This window comes from Haemaphysalis longicornis, unplaced genomic scaffold (assembly GCF_048455015.1).
Source record: "Haemaphysalis longicornis isolate Haplotype H1 unplaced genomic scaffold, Haemaphysalis longicornis Haplotype H1 scaffold_10, whole genome shotgun sequence".
Taxonomy (NCBI): Eukaryota; Metazoa; Arthropoda; class Arachnida; order Ixodida; family Ixodidae; genus Haemaphysalis; species Haemaphysalis longicornis.
This window is the reverse complement of record NW_027526204.1, coordinates 45,659,062-45,673,948: the sequence shown is the minus strand read 5'-3', so window position 1 is coordinate 45,673,948 and position 14,887 is coordinate 45,659,062. Positions and strand designations below refer to the sequence as shown.

Here is a 14,887-nt window from a genome sequence, read left to right as displayed (position 1 = left end):
CTGTTACTACAAAAACTTGTGTCTTTCTGGGCATGTGAAGCCTCCCTTTCAACGTAGGTGATGGAATATTGGAAGAGGTGGATGAATTTGACTATTAAACAAATGGTCAGTGCTGGACCAAACTAGGAGAAAGAAATCAGGCATAGAATCAGTGTGGGGTTGAGTGCATTTGGTAAGAGCTCTCAAGTGATGAACGTAGGCTACTTCTGCCACGAAGACGAAAGATATGCAGCCATTACGTGTGTCTGTTGATTTCTTGTGGGGAAGAAACACGAGGACTCGCGAAACTGCTCAAAAGAAAACTTTGATGGTAATCAATTATGAAGAGAATGGTGGAAGTAAAACTTCAAGTTATATAGGAGGCGAACCTCATGGATTACGGGCCATGTGTGGGTGAAAGACATCCTAACTGAAATGAGAGAAAGAACTGGAGTTGGGCTGGACATGTGATATGGAAAGCTGAGAAAGGCTGGACCATCAGGCTAACAGATTGGCCACCCAGAGATGGGACGAGAAGTAGGGAAAGACATCTTGATGGAGGAATGAGAAACTTTTGGGGAAGAGAATGGACTCAAATAGCCCAAGGCAGGAGCAGTTGGAAGCCTGTGACAGAGGCCTTCATCCCACAGTCGACATAAAATAGGCAGATGATTGTGCATGCGAGCCAGCTAAAATAGGCGCTGGCAAGTTCTGTCCATTAATTCTTCTAAATGTTGTCAGTACAGCTTGCCGAGCTGGTGTGGGTAAAAAAAGACACTTTTATTTCGAGCAGGTTCAAGGAGGCAGGGTTGAAATGTATTGTGAGGCGCTCTGTGAAGATGTATGGGCTTTCCCGATGTGGATAAAGTGTGCTCCTGGAACTCGCATTGTGGCACCTGCGTAGCTTGCATCCTTGTTCACGGTCTTGTTGCAAATAATGTGTCTCCGTCTCTTCGTTTTCCTCTCTGCAGACGTGCCGAACCCGCCACAGATGGTGCGTGTGGAGTGCGACAGCCTGATGGCCCTGGTGGAGTGGAAGCCGACAGGCGACCGGCGGGCGCCCATCCTGTCCTACTCGATCCAGTACAACACCTCATTCAGCCCCGACACGTGGGAGGACGCATTTGTGAACATCCCGGCGCCAGACACCAAGTTCAAGGTGTCCATGAGTCCCTGGGCCAACTACACCTTCCGGGTGGTGGCACGCAACAAGATCGGGCCCTCGCTGCCCTCCGGGGCATCGTCGAGGTGCACGACTCCTGAGGACGTGCCGCACAAGAACCCCGACCGCGTCATGGGCCGCGGGGACCGCTTCGACAACCTGCTCATCAGCTGGACGCCCATGCCGCCCATCGAGCACAACGCGCCGGGCTTCTTCTACAAGGTGCTGTGGAAGCGCGACGACCTGCCCGACGCCACCTGGAGCTCGCGCCTCATCGAGGACTGGAAGCAGAACCGGCACGTCGAGTACGGCCAGCCCACCTTCAAGCCGTACCGCATCAAGGTGGAGGCCCACAACCGGCGCGGCCAGGCCCACACGGCCGCCACCGAGGTCATCGGCTACTCGGGTGAGAACGTGCCGCTGGCCGCCCCGCAGGACTTCAAGCTGGCCAACGTGGTGGACGCCCGGTCGGCCAACTTCACCTGGAGCCCCGTGAGCCCCGAGTCGGTGCGGGGCCACTTCCGCGGCTACAAGATCCAGACGTGGACGCCGGACGAGGGCGAGGAGAAGCTGCGCGAGGTGGTGGTGCCGGCCAACGTGACCACCGCGCTGGTGTCCCTCTTCCGGCCCTTCTCGCGCAACCTCGTCCACTGCCTGGTGTTCAACGACATGTACAACGGCCCGCCCTCAGACAGCATCGAGTTCAACACGCCCGAGGGCACGCCGGGCCCCGTGGCCTCGTTCGAGGGCATCCCCATGGGCTCGACGGGCGTGTACCTGCTGTGGAAGCGGCCCCTGGAGACCAACGGCGTGCTCACGGGCTACCACATCTACTACGAGGAGGTCAAGGGCACCCAGCTGGGGCCCAAGATGGAGCGGCAGCCGCCCGTGCGCGACCCCCTCGAGTCGCGGGCCAAGCTGGCGGGCCTCAAGCCGCGCACCAAGTACCGCATCACCATCCAGGCGGCCACCGCGCAGGGCCAGGGCGACCCGTACTTCATCGAGCTCGAGACGGCCGACCAGTCGGAGCGGGTGCCCGACATGCCGGACTTCACCTGGGCCTACCTGCCGGACCGCGATGGGCACGCAGCTGTCCAGGTGGGTTGTCCGCTACCGTGCACGGCGTTCGGAGGCTCTCTCTGAACGCTTTCTCAGGCTAAAGAGCAGGGCTTTGATCGTGTGCCCTGGTTTGTTGTAGGCTAAACCCGTATGCAGAACAAATAGTTGGAGGACTGTGTCACATGACCCCGTAATGTGAGGAACCTCTGAAAGCAGTGATGTACAGTGATACAGTGTACAGTGATGTGTACACATGCAGCCTTCGCCACTTTTTTCCTCGTTCTATATTTAACCTGCTTTCAGTGCTAGATGTAGTGCAAACCTCCATGCTGGGCAATGATGGCATCATTTAAGATATAGAGTCTGGCAATGCTGTTGAGCTGCAAATTGTGCTAACAGTCAAGCTCGTTTGTAATGGCCACTGTTATAATGTATGCTCTGTTATAATCAGCCAACGCGGCGTGACTGTCAGAGTATGCACCACGGCAGCGACCGTGATGCCTCACTGCGAGTACGTCGCACCCTTCCGAGGACGGGACCCGTTTTGGACGGAAGCAGTAGAAAAGACGCGTCGCTCCCTCCCTCCGCGCGTGCAGGTGACGTGGCTGCCGGCGATGGCGGGCCACCCGGGCAGCCACTTCTACGTGCAGTACCGGCGCAAGGGGGACGAGACGTGGGAGACCACCATGGTGGAGAAGAACGAGGACAACATCCTGGTCAAGGGCCTGGAGACGGGCGCCCTGTACGAGATGCGGGTCATTGCCGTGGACGGCAAGCACCAGCGGCCGTCGCGCATCGAGGAGGTGGAGACCGGCGGCCTGGCCATCCGGGCGCCGGGCAGCCCCAACGCGGTGGCCGGCGCCGCCTGGTTCATCGGCATGATGTGCGCCCTGGCCCTGCTGCTGCTCCTGCTGATCCTGGTGTGCCTGGTCAAGCGCAACCGGGGCGGCAAGTACTCCGTCCACGACAAGGAGGTGGCCCAGGGCCGGGACCTCGACTACGACGGCGGCTTCCACGAGTACTCCAAGCCGTGAGTGCTGGGCCCTTTGTTTGGCTGACGTCTTGTTGAATGTGAAAAGCGACTGTTGCTGTTGTCGTAGGCATTAACACAAATGGTACCAATAGCCACCTCTTCAAAGAGAAAAAGAACACGGGCTCGTGTGGGATTGGAGCCAGTGCTTTTTTTCATGCGGGTTTCAACCAAAACATCGTTTTTTTGAAACCCGCATATTCGGCTTCTATGTTTCCTATTCTATGCGTCCGCAAAGTTTTTACGCTGAAAAGCGTCGCAAAGTGGCATAAAAAAATACTTTTGTCAGGCGCGGTGACAAACTATCAGCGCAAAAGGGCGAAAAAACGGCAATTTTCGGAGCGCTCTATCTCCGCAACGGTGCCACCGGGCGCGGCCATTTTGATATGGTTAGATCGGCCGAGCGATCGTTTTTCCGGTTCCGCTCGTCTCTTTTATCTTCGTTCATTCACAAACGCATAAACGGCAGAAAAGAAACGACGCACAAACGAAGCTAGAAATAGATGCTGAAGCGCTATTGGTCCTCCGGTCGGGGCGCAGAACATCGACCCTCCTGATTGGATGTCACGGGCGCAACGCAAGATGGCGGCCGCCTGAGCTGCGTAGCGAGCGGATTGAGTTCATTTTCGCCGCTTCGCTCGGCCGAGTTTCTGTTCAATCTGTGGTATTCAACACGGACGTTATCGCGGTGGGAATGCCGGAGATAACGAGCCAGATTACGGGAAGTTGTGTGGCTCGAAAGGAGGAGGTCATCGAATGCTTCGTGGTGCGCGTGACTCTACCGTCGCCAGACCCCGGAGGGTGACGCGGTGTGCGCGCTTGCGATAGCGGTTCCTGAAGTGAACTTTTAGTCGGGTTTGCGATGTTTACACGCTTAGTTATTGCTGTGTTTTGGCTGTGGACTCGCTAGCCTTGAGAAAGAAACATTCGACGCGTCAAACGCGCTGGCGCGCACGGCATAGCCGACGCGCATTGGAGCAGCACATGACTGGGCAACCGGTTACGATTGAACGCCAGTAGTTGTAATTAATGCCTGCGACGTTAGATTTAATCTTAAAAGCGACCTGACCAGCCATATCAGGTATAATTAAAGTTCGATATGTCGCGGTAAGCGTGCGCTGCGATGCGCGCGAGCCATATCGCCCGTATTGCGCAACGTTTCCCGTGCACTTGTAATTTTCATGCAAACAGGTTTGAGTTAGTAATATAGGAATAAAAATATGTTTTGTGCATTAAAAATGTACGTTACTGTCGCAGCATTTAACAGTTATTTTTTAGGGAAATTATTGATACCATTGCTTAGGGCATACTGGCTTTGCTGCTAGAAATATTGGATGCCTTGAATGTCAAAAGTATTAAAAAAATATGCTCTTGCATTGAAGTTGGGAGTTATGCAGAATACTCTACCAAGCTTCAAAGTAGCTCATTTTCATCCTTGTGGTATGCAAACTTTTGGCAATGAACACCTGCACGTATGAGTACTAAGTTGCTGTGCCAGGCAAGATGATAAAACAAAAAAAAAAGCCAAAAATGTTCAAATTTAAGTAAAAAAAATGCTCAACTTGTTGCCATGGTGACAACACTGCAAAAGGAGGCTGTTCAGTGCGATACAGCCAACCAGCTAACCTACTTTGCATTGAAAGCCCATTGAAACCCATCTCCCCCTTCGTTTGGTCTGCAAAGTGGGGTATGTACTCTTCACGGAAGAGCTGAAAATGATGTTTTCTGGAAAGAAAAAGGCTGTAAAAGGCACTCCAATTTCAAGGCAAGGCATTCCAGAAGCCCCATGTTCAAAAGGACATGAAAGGCTACAACCGTGATGACTTTTGATAAGTGAAACCTATGTTGCAACTTCGGAAGCCGTTTTCTCAAAACAGTTTTTTTTGCCACCTCCGTCGCTTGTACCAGGGATTTTTTTGTGACCGCTGGGTCTATTTTGATTTCGTTTCTTGCATTACATTCCTTGATAAACAGTTCAGGTCGTGACACTCTTGGTTTTCCTGATTTGTTTTTTGTGATTTTTTAATTCAAATAATCGTTCACAGTCAACATGCCTATTGCACATTAACCTCTAAAAAAATGAAAACTAAAAAACATTGTGTTGTAAAAAAAAAATTCTAAAACTGTCACGACCTCGTCCATTCATTTGGGAATGCAAAGCACTTCGAACAACTTTTCTATCGTGTTTTATAAGCCGCTCAAGCTCAGTACAAGCGGAACAGAAAGAAAATTTAATACATAAAAAAGTTTTCAAAATATTAGTTTGACATTTTCATGGTGTTATCACGGAAGCATTTCCAGTTGCTGTGCCAATTTTCATCAAAATCCACAAAGAAATAAAAAAGTTGATTTTGAAAGCCACGTCCCCCCTTAAGATGTATCGAGGTGGATTAACATAGATGAAAGGGACACAAAAGGGTGGGAACAAGTTGGTCTGTAGCAATGGATTACAGTGCCGATAATCTAAATACACCATTCTTGCAACTAGCAGGCGTTTAATCAGACAGAAAATGCTAGAAACTTGAAAATGGGACGACGCCCCGAATGTTTTTGGGTACCACGGTTGGGTACCTCACAAAAGTAGTGGACGGCGAGAGCTCATTGGAGAAGCATTTATAGATGTTTACCTGAAATAAAGAGTTCCTCAGTGGTTGAGCACCTAAAATAAACGTAAACCAAAGCTTTTCGAGAGCCTATCTTATCTAAAAACAGTCTGCAGCTTTTATACACTGCGAGGCAGGCTGCTTCCCTCACTATTCCGTCAGCTATCATGCTTCCAGTTTCGTTCTTCAAAAGCATTGGTATGCAACTAGTGAATTTAATAACCTACGACGGTGAGTGCCTGAGCTTCTGCAAGCAATATACTCGGCAGGAAGCAGCTAAGGTCTCTTGATTAGAATCTGCTAAAGGAACAAGATGCAGTTCAGGTGGCTAAGCAAGCCACCCGAGCTTCTAATCTTCCATTCTCCACGCGCTGTGGAGGAGGAGTAGAAGGAGAACTAACGCTTTGTTTAAAATGTTGCTATCGGTGAAGTGCATCCGACTCGAACATAATCGCCCGTGAAATGCACTTACTGCGAGTGGTTAGCTGACCGATCCGCCATTTACCGCAAGCCGCCGTTGATAATCCGTAAAGCTAGCATCACTGTGCGCGGGCTACGATGACTACTGGACATTGTTGCCATGAAGAGGGTTTATTTCACACCAGGTTCGCGTTGGGTGAGAGAGATAATATGAAATGGCTGTGATTTCCAGAAGAGGTGTTGTAAAGGCGCCAGCTGGGAGTCCAGGACGCTATGCTTGATATTCGAAATGGCGCTTGCTGCTTCAGAAGCAGCTTTGCTGCAGCCCTCCATTCTCACAGCTGGCTTGACGGGGTATGGGACGCCAGAGCATGTGGGTACATTGGCCGCTCAAGCATCTAAACGTGTTTCTCGTTTTGTCAGTGAAAAATCAAATGCCCAAGCCAGCCTCCTTGGCCAGAGAAACGTTGCCGTTAGACCCGTGTGGCGCCGCGGCGGCGGCAAGCTGTTTTGCTCGTGCCGCTCTGCGCCGCCGGCGAATCCCCAGAGTCTGCACGCCGCTTGAGATTCGCTCCTATTTTGTGACACAATGTCTACGTCACGAAAAAATGAAAGGGAAGCGGGTGAGAGAAATGCCAGCTTTATTTACTTATTTGTCAGCAAATAACGCATCGTTGCTCGTCGAACAAAAGCCGAGACAGCTACGAAACGTATGATCTTTCAGTTAAAACTAAATTTCATTCAGGCTTTAGTGTCCCTTTAACATAGGGGATTAGGTGGATCAATATTGATCAGGGTGGACTATAAGATGGATTAAGGCCTGATTAGGGTGGAACTAACATGGACGATGAACTAGGATGAATTTAGTTAGATTAAGGTGGATTAAGGTTAATGTTGGTGGAATATGATGGATTAGGGTGGATTAAAGTGGAATAAAGTGGGGTAATGGGAAGTAAATAGATTAAAACGAATTAAGACGGGTAAAGGGCTAGGTTTCGCTGCTCTGTCAACTGGTGGAAAAGTATGTAAAAATTTCCATCCAATAATATGGCTGTGTTTCACCTTCAAAGCACCGAAGCAGTCCCAACTGTTCAGATAATTTTTTTACATTCTCGGCACACGCACTCTCTATAAGATGCCTCTACCAGCCCAAAAGCGGAAGGCTTTATAGCTACAGTTGAACCCCTTTATAAGAGACACGTACCGGGGAGCAGTTTCTGTCTCTTATACGAGATGTCTCTTATAAGCAGGGTACCATGTTTTCACTTGCTGATCAGACCCTAGTTCAATGTGGGCACCGTATGACTAAAATAAGCTCAAAAGAACGCTACAGCATGTTTCAAAAGATTCATTGTAATTATTGTTTGGTCCCAGAATTTATGAAACTTCATTTGCTTCATGACTGTATTTACACTGTTTTTTACAACCGATTCTACAAGCTTTTTTTCCTTTCCTTGTTTGTGGAAGATGAATCGTAGATGTTGGGTTCACAAGCCTGATGAATAACCAGAGCGCACAGCTTCTTCCGCTGTGTACCTTTCGCGCACCGCTCACGCCGACACCGGCGGGGCCTAGTCCCGAGGACGTCGTGAACGTGGGTGGGATGTGGAGGCTCTGCGCATCCCGACCTCCCACTCCCTGCTGGCCTCAAATAAAGTCTTTCTCTCTCTCTGTGCTCAGGCTATTCATTACGCTTGCAGGACTCAACGTCTGCAGTGCTTCTTGATTGGGAGCTACGCGAGTAGGAGAGCCCGCATGTGTGATCGCGCTCCATCCAATGAATGGCAGTAAGCTTCAACTACTTCTGTCAGTTGCATTTCCATTGGCAGGGCTTCTCATCGTCATTTCATAGCTGACTGAACCACTTTGTGTTTGCTGAAGTTATAATAAATAGCGACTGCACCTGTCTGTCGTCTACCTGTGTTTCCACAATGGAAGCAACTGCAATTAGTGACTGGTGACACTGCATCTGAAGTTAAAATGTCTGTTACAAGCGAGATTATTGATTAAACTTCAAGGATGACTTGTCCCTTATAACCAGTCTTCTACATCCAATGTCTGCTATAAAAGAGGTCAATTTAATGGGAAAGATGGGGCAGCCAACCATGTGGGTGAATAGTGTCTCTTATACCCATTTGTCTCTTACATCAGTGTCTCTTATAACGAAGTTCAGCTGTACAAGATTAGGCTACCATCATTGCCCAAGTGTAGGAAGGGAGGGTGGTGCTGATGAGTTCAGAATTGCATGCACCTCGTTCTCTGCCATTTTGAAAAGCACAGCTGCTAGTCTTCACAAAACAAAACAGTGGCGGCTGTCGCTTTTTTGGACATCAACAACACGGTGCTCATTTAGTTTTGCGGAAAGCATTGGAACAACGATCTGGCAAAGTTGGTCAACAGAAGCTGGACTTCGCTAGCATGCTTGAGCATGCTTGGTGCCGAGGACCAAGGAGAAAAGCTTGCAGAGAAGGCAAACCTGCGGGGTGTTTTGGATGCGCTTGACACGATTCGGTCATTTTTAGGCGGGCACAACAACTAGCAATGAACCACTTGTAGTGTGATGGCTGAGGTGTGAATTTGCTGCAAGGTAAAGCTCGCAAAGTTATATAACCAACTGACAGATATAAATTTTCAGTCTGCGGGTGATTCCCTTGTCGTTTATGTTTCATTCTCACGGCAACGAAATTCTCGCGAAAGTGAATTTTTTGGAATTCCCCGGCAATTTCGTTATTGTGGGGTTCGACTGTTTTGTTGGTCAGCAGGACCAGATTCTGCAAAATAGAGAGCAATTCAGCATGAACGCAAAAGGAGGGGAAAGACAGTGCATGGTAACATGGTTTAGAGAAGTTGCTGCAGCTGGTGTGCGCGTAGCTGGCTGCTAAAAGGCTCCTGACGTGGCATCATTGCTCGGCATGGACAATTTAAGGCCTCCTTTGGTTGGATTCACTGCTTCAAGGCTAGTCATGGGTTTTCTGGCTTTTTATATGCTGATTTTGATTGTTTTTTGGCGATGGGAATTTCGGATATTTTATGTGACCCCCTGATATTCGTGTCACGGAGGTTTTACTTTACTTAAGTCTGGGCTACGGAGGTTTTTTAAATTCATAAGGCCGGGGAATAAAAACATAAATTTCTTCGAATGTAAACCGGCCGAAATAGGCAGGTATAGCAGCAGCTACATAACTAAAACAGCATTTATTGGTAGGGGAGTGCGGATATTCAAAACTTCCAAATATCAAGTTCGGCTTAGAATAGAATAGCACTTTTAAATAACTTCCAGTATTTGTATTTTTGAAGCATTTCGAAGCTCAAAAACACAGATGGGCAGTTGTTTCGATAAACTTGCATGCATGAAATTGTCTGTTCTTGAAAATGAGAAATGCCCCACTAAAACACATGCAAAGCATTCTTTTTCGAATAGTGGGGCGCCAGATGTATCGCATTTTTGAATGCTTGCAATCGACCTCTGCAAAAAACATGCTTCGACTTTCTAGCGGCGGCAAGCTTTCTCGCGTTGCATCTGGGACATGTGGGTAAACGACCAGAGGAAAGTGCTTGTGGGGAGGGAGTACAGCCGAATCCCGCTACAACGAAATTGATGGGACATGCGAAAAATTTCGTTGAAGCGGAAATTCGTCGAGGTGAAATCTGCCCCAACACACCACGGAAGGGCCAGAAAATAGCCCCGTATATTATCCCAACCATTGACAGCATAATGCAATGTTTAGAAAGAGGATTGACGTGCAATTGCGCCGTGTTTAGTTGGATAGCAAACATACCAATGGTTATCTATTTTTACCTGCACGTGAAGAGCGCGTTAGGGAGCGGGTGCTGGAGAAATGCAGTCGCAAAACATGTTGCTTTACAACAAGGCGTATCCACCGAGCTAATTACTTGCAGATAGCTGCTGGACCCATCAGAAGCCTCCCTCTCCTTGTGGCATGCAGGAGAGGTGCCGTTATCTTATCCTCTGACTAGGCACAGCGGCAGCTGACCTTGGCAGGCAAGCCGCGCAGCGCTTGCAGTTATCGCTAGCGCGCACTCTTCAGTAAGATAGGAGGACATGATGCAGGTTCGACTTAACATGAAAACGTTAGTTTTGCTTTTGACTTTAAAGAACTTAAGAAGGAAAACTGCAATGACAACTGCTCACAACGCATACATGACGGCACCACGCTAGCAGCAGGGCACATTCGCGCGATTTCAACTGGATACGGATTGGCTGTAGCTCTGGATTGGTGAACCGGGCCTGCGCTTCGTGTAAAGACGGCCAGGCATATTGTTATCACCAGCAAGCAATGGCGTCCACCTACGAGTTTGTTTTTGTTTATGAGTGGTAGCGTGGCGCGTGGCACATGTTTTCGGAGAAGCTAAGTGCCTTGAATGTATCAAAAGTTACAGATAGCTGGCATTATGCCTATTTTATTGTGTAATTGTTCAAACCCAGCCTTGACGAACGAAAATTTTGTTGAAGCGAAAGCAAGCCAAACAAATGGCTTGTTGTGGCGAGTACGTTGTTGCATTGACTTCTATGGCTAGCTGACGGGGGAATTCGAAAAGTTTCGTTGAAGCGGAAATTTCCTTGAAGCGGGCTTCGTTGTAGTGGGATAGACTGTACCGCTTATCTCCTTGGCATTTTGCCAACTCCGGCATAGTGCTTCTCGTTTGGCATCCTGATAATGTGGTCCTGCCCCAGTCACCACAGCTTGGCTGCTTGCAGGCATAGTCCTTGGTTTTCTAATCAAGTGATGGTCAAAGAATTGTCAGAATATATAGTTATACACTAGTTACGATGGGGCACTTGAGCACTTCTTGTGGTTGAGGTCACCACATGGGAGGAAAGTTGCCCCTGTGTAAATTATACATAATCAAATGGCTTAACACAGCAAGAAAGCTTGTACATGTTTGTTTTACCCTGTAAAGAAAATTTCGCAAAACTTTTTTGATGCGCCTTTTATTGTTCTACAGGCCACTTACTGAAGCACGCTTGATTAATTGTAATTTTCAGTTTTCTTATTGCAAGTTGAAAAATAATCGCTTCAATTTGCAGCTGTTCTATCAAAAGCATTATTTGCTTTGAAAGTAAAAATCATTCACACCCACTTATTTATTGGCCACAAACCTTGTCGGGTATACTCAACACCATCGTTACTGCAGGTTTGTTGTTACTTTCTTTATTGTAGCTGTCAACCTCATAGAGCTCACGCAGTAGTCAGTGCTTTCAAGTGCATTTGCAGTGCTGTGCTTAGGCTCATCTTGAGACCTCCTCCTATTAGGGCACTCTTTCACCAATGCCAAGTTCCGGCCTTGCCTATATGATTTACAAGCTTTTCTTTAGTGAAGCCTGTATACGATGTGAACTGCCACTTTTCGCGTTTGACTGAGCACTCGCTGTGTTTGTTAGTAAGTCGTCTGATTTAAGCAAACCTATTACTTTTACATCCAACTTTTAATACGTATTAGCCTAGATTCTAGTAAGCACAGCAGTCAGGATTGGATTGCAGCCTAGGATGTTTGTTTTTATATTTTTCACTCTGCATTCGATGTGGCGAAAATGAACACATGGGTGCTTGGTGGTAAGATGGAAGTAATTAAAGAGGCAAAAAAAAAGAAAGAAAGAAAGGATGCGGAACTTTTTTTTGCCACTAAGAGTTGTATGCTTTCTGCTTGCAAGGGGTGCACGCAGTGGCCTAGCATAAATGGAGGCCTGACACACTGCTGATTATCTGCTAGCTAACCAGCGTGCTGGGTGTCATGTGCATCTTGCTTTGTTCCGGTTTTATTTGCCTAGCAGTGTTTTACATTTCAATATGCCAATGAGTGGTAGTCACTTCTCAGTCCCCCATAGATGTACCTTTATTTATATCTGTTTGTGTAGCAGGATGTACTTGTGTCTGATCTGAGCAAACAACCCGTGATGTAGGTGCGGTCAAAAGAGCAACACTGGTGTACTGGTGTGGCATTCTTTAAATACATTTAGCTGCACCTGCACTCGAGCTGGAGCTGTTCCGTGTTCTGTCTGGAGTGCCGCCGGAGCGACGCTAGTGTGTCCCCTCGCACTGATGTTCCCCGTTCCACCCGTGCAGTGCTCAGCAGGGGGCGCCAGTGCGCGGCAGCCGGACCTCGCTGCACTCTAGCGCCAAGGAGAGCGACAGCGACAGCATGGCCGAGTACGGGGAAGGCGACCCGGGGCAGTTTGGCGAGGACGGCTCCTTCATCGGCGAGTACGGCCCCAAGCGCCGACAGCAGCAGCAGCAGCAGCAGCAGCAGCGGCCCCCCGAGGCCACTTCCCCTTCGGCGCTGGCCACCTTCGTCTGAGGCAGCCCCCCTCCTCCTCCTCCTCCTCTGTTTTTTGGCTCCTCGCTCTTCCCCTCCGCCCACTGGCTGCACCGCTCGCCATCTCTTGGGAGCTTGCCGCCCGCAGTGCGGCCTAGTCAGCCCGAGCAATGCTGTGTGACCTTAAGAGGCTTTGCTCTTCGCTGCTACGCGGCCGCATGTGTGTCGACCTGTGCAGCTTCCGTAGGACGTGCAGGGAAATACCGCAGCACGCACAGCATGAGGACGGAAGAGGAAGACGCGGGATATTGTGCGTCCCTTCCGTTCGCTATCAATTGTTGTCGCGGTGCTTTCGTAACTTGACGAGGATTCGTTGGCCTGAGCAAAGGTTTTCGTTCCTGTTCCACGGTAGCTACTGGGGCGTACTACGCGTTGAGGGAGCGGGGTTGTGAAATTTGGTGCGCTACGTTGCATTCTAGACAAGCCCAGTGCACCGAGGAAGCTGCCCTGGTGCAACAACGGCCGACTAACCTTAGTGCTTCCGCACCGCGCAAGCGCAGTCGGTGCAGCCAGTGGGGGAGTGGCTGGCTGGCTGCTTCTGCACTGTTGCCGGAAGCGCCCGGCGGGGGCGAGAGTGTTTCCGTCCTCCGAGGTCACAAAGGCCCCGGGGAGAGCAGGAACGGTGTGGGGGGCCCAAGCACAGACCCGGGCTCCAGCCTCTCTCTGCAGTGCACATTCCAGTAGATCTTAAAGTTATCCTTCAGAGGGGAGCTCCGACGCATTTTTGTGTTGTTTCATCCGTCGTTCTTTACCCTGTCTGTGACTTGTCTCCAAGAGGCTACATGTGCATCAGCTGTTTTTAGTTTTGTACATAGTACGACGACGTTTTTTTCGTATTTTTTAGACGGCACCGCAAGAAAATGCAAAAGGCAGCTGCTGTTGTGGTAGCTAATGGCTTCGATCTTTCATTCTCGCGGAGCTTTGAAGGTGGCGCTGCCTGCCACTGCTATGCGCTGTCTTCGCAGCTCTGGGTGAAACTAGTAGGGCTGCGCCCTCGGTTGTCGGCTCTTTCGGACAGCGTGCGTCAGCCTGCTTCGAACCAAAATGGGCTTCAGCTTTGGGCATGTGGGCGGGCGAGGCTATGGCTGCGGCTTGTACAGTACGAGGAAAAGCCAAGAACTCACGACCACATGCCCAAACTTTTGCCTTGTATCCACCCACCTATGGCCGAAGCAGGCTGTCGTAGTATCCAGCTGCTTCCAACGTACTGGCTGGACCTGCACATCCATCAGCACACGGTACAATGCTGTGCTTCATTTGAATTACATTTCCACCTGATGAAATTAAAGTATTTTATCGACAACAACATTTTGAGGTCATTTTGCTTGTTGTGCAGCGCTGGAAGTGAGCGGGGTGCAACCGGGGCTAGCCAGTGCAACTAAGGCAAGCAACTGTGAAGCTTTTCTCACTGCCTAAAAAAACAAACGTAGCAGCAAGCTGTAAGAGAACGTTTTAGTGGACTTTTTAGCCACAACAATATCGCGTGTTGTGTTTCATTACCTCCCATTCGCTGCCACCAGTGTGGCCAGCCCTGCGTAGTGGGCGGCAGCGATGCTTCTCTGCTGCCGCCTTCTGCGCGAGTGCAGTATTTGCACTCCGAAGCAGACGAATCTCATTTTGTGTTTTAGCTTGCAGCCGTTTGCAGGCCAGCTGTGTTCATATTGGGGGATTATACTCGCCTAGTGGTTGGTGTTCACGATGTTATTTCGTAATTTTTTTTTTTTTCCGAAGTCCCATGTCTGTGGCCAGTAATGTCACTGCGTGGTAGGCCTGTCCTCACTATAGTTCATGTGACGTGGTGTACATGGGTTGCAGATGTGTATTTTGAGCTTTGTGAAGAAACCTCAAGATCGAAGCGAGTTGTGTTATTTTGCTGAAAGAAAATAAAGAGCTGGCCTTCTGCTGTGAAGCATGTTTGTTTATTGCAACTGAAACGCACTTAAAAAGCACACCGATAAGGGTTGCATCTTCTATTGCTTGGTATGCTTGGCTGTTTTTCAAAAATGGCACCTGTTAGGAGACAACTGCGCATCACTTGAAATAGTTCACTACAGTTCACCACGCCGCCAAGTGCAACTGCGAAAAGGCCAATAGTAAACGAGGACAACCTTATTGCAATTCATAGTCCCCTGTACTTGTCTGGTAACACATGACAAATGCATCTGTATTGTACTGTTCACGTTAACTTCACAAACACCAGCATCTGCAAAAGAAAAACATGTAGACAACAAAAGTAACTTAAGGGGGGTTAGGCAAGTAATTCTATTTTCGTTATTTATAAAAGAAATTAGGAGAATT

General features: G+C 49.1%; 1 protein-coding gene across 2 annotated transcripts in view; it reads left to right on the top strand.

The window, feature by feature from the left end:
• Positions 1-14,498, top strand: part of Nrg (Neuroglian) — a 31,889-nt gene extending 17,391 nt beyond the window's left edge. For both annotated transcript variants that reach the window (XM_077689311.1, XM_077689312.1), the window contains exons 5-7: positions 951-2,239; positions 2,797-3,230; positions 12,340-14,498. In XM_077689311.1, coding sequence (XP_077545437.1) covers positions 951-2,239; positions 2,797-3,230; positions 12,340-12,571 — 1,955 coding nt within the window. In that variant the 3' untranslated portion in view covers positions 12,572-14,498. The remainder of the gene's footprint in view (positions 1-950; positions 2,240-2,796; positions 3,231-12,339) is intronic.
• The last annotated feature ends 389 nt before the right edge of the window (positions 14,499-14,887 follow it).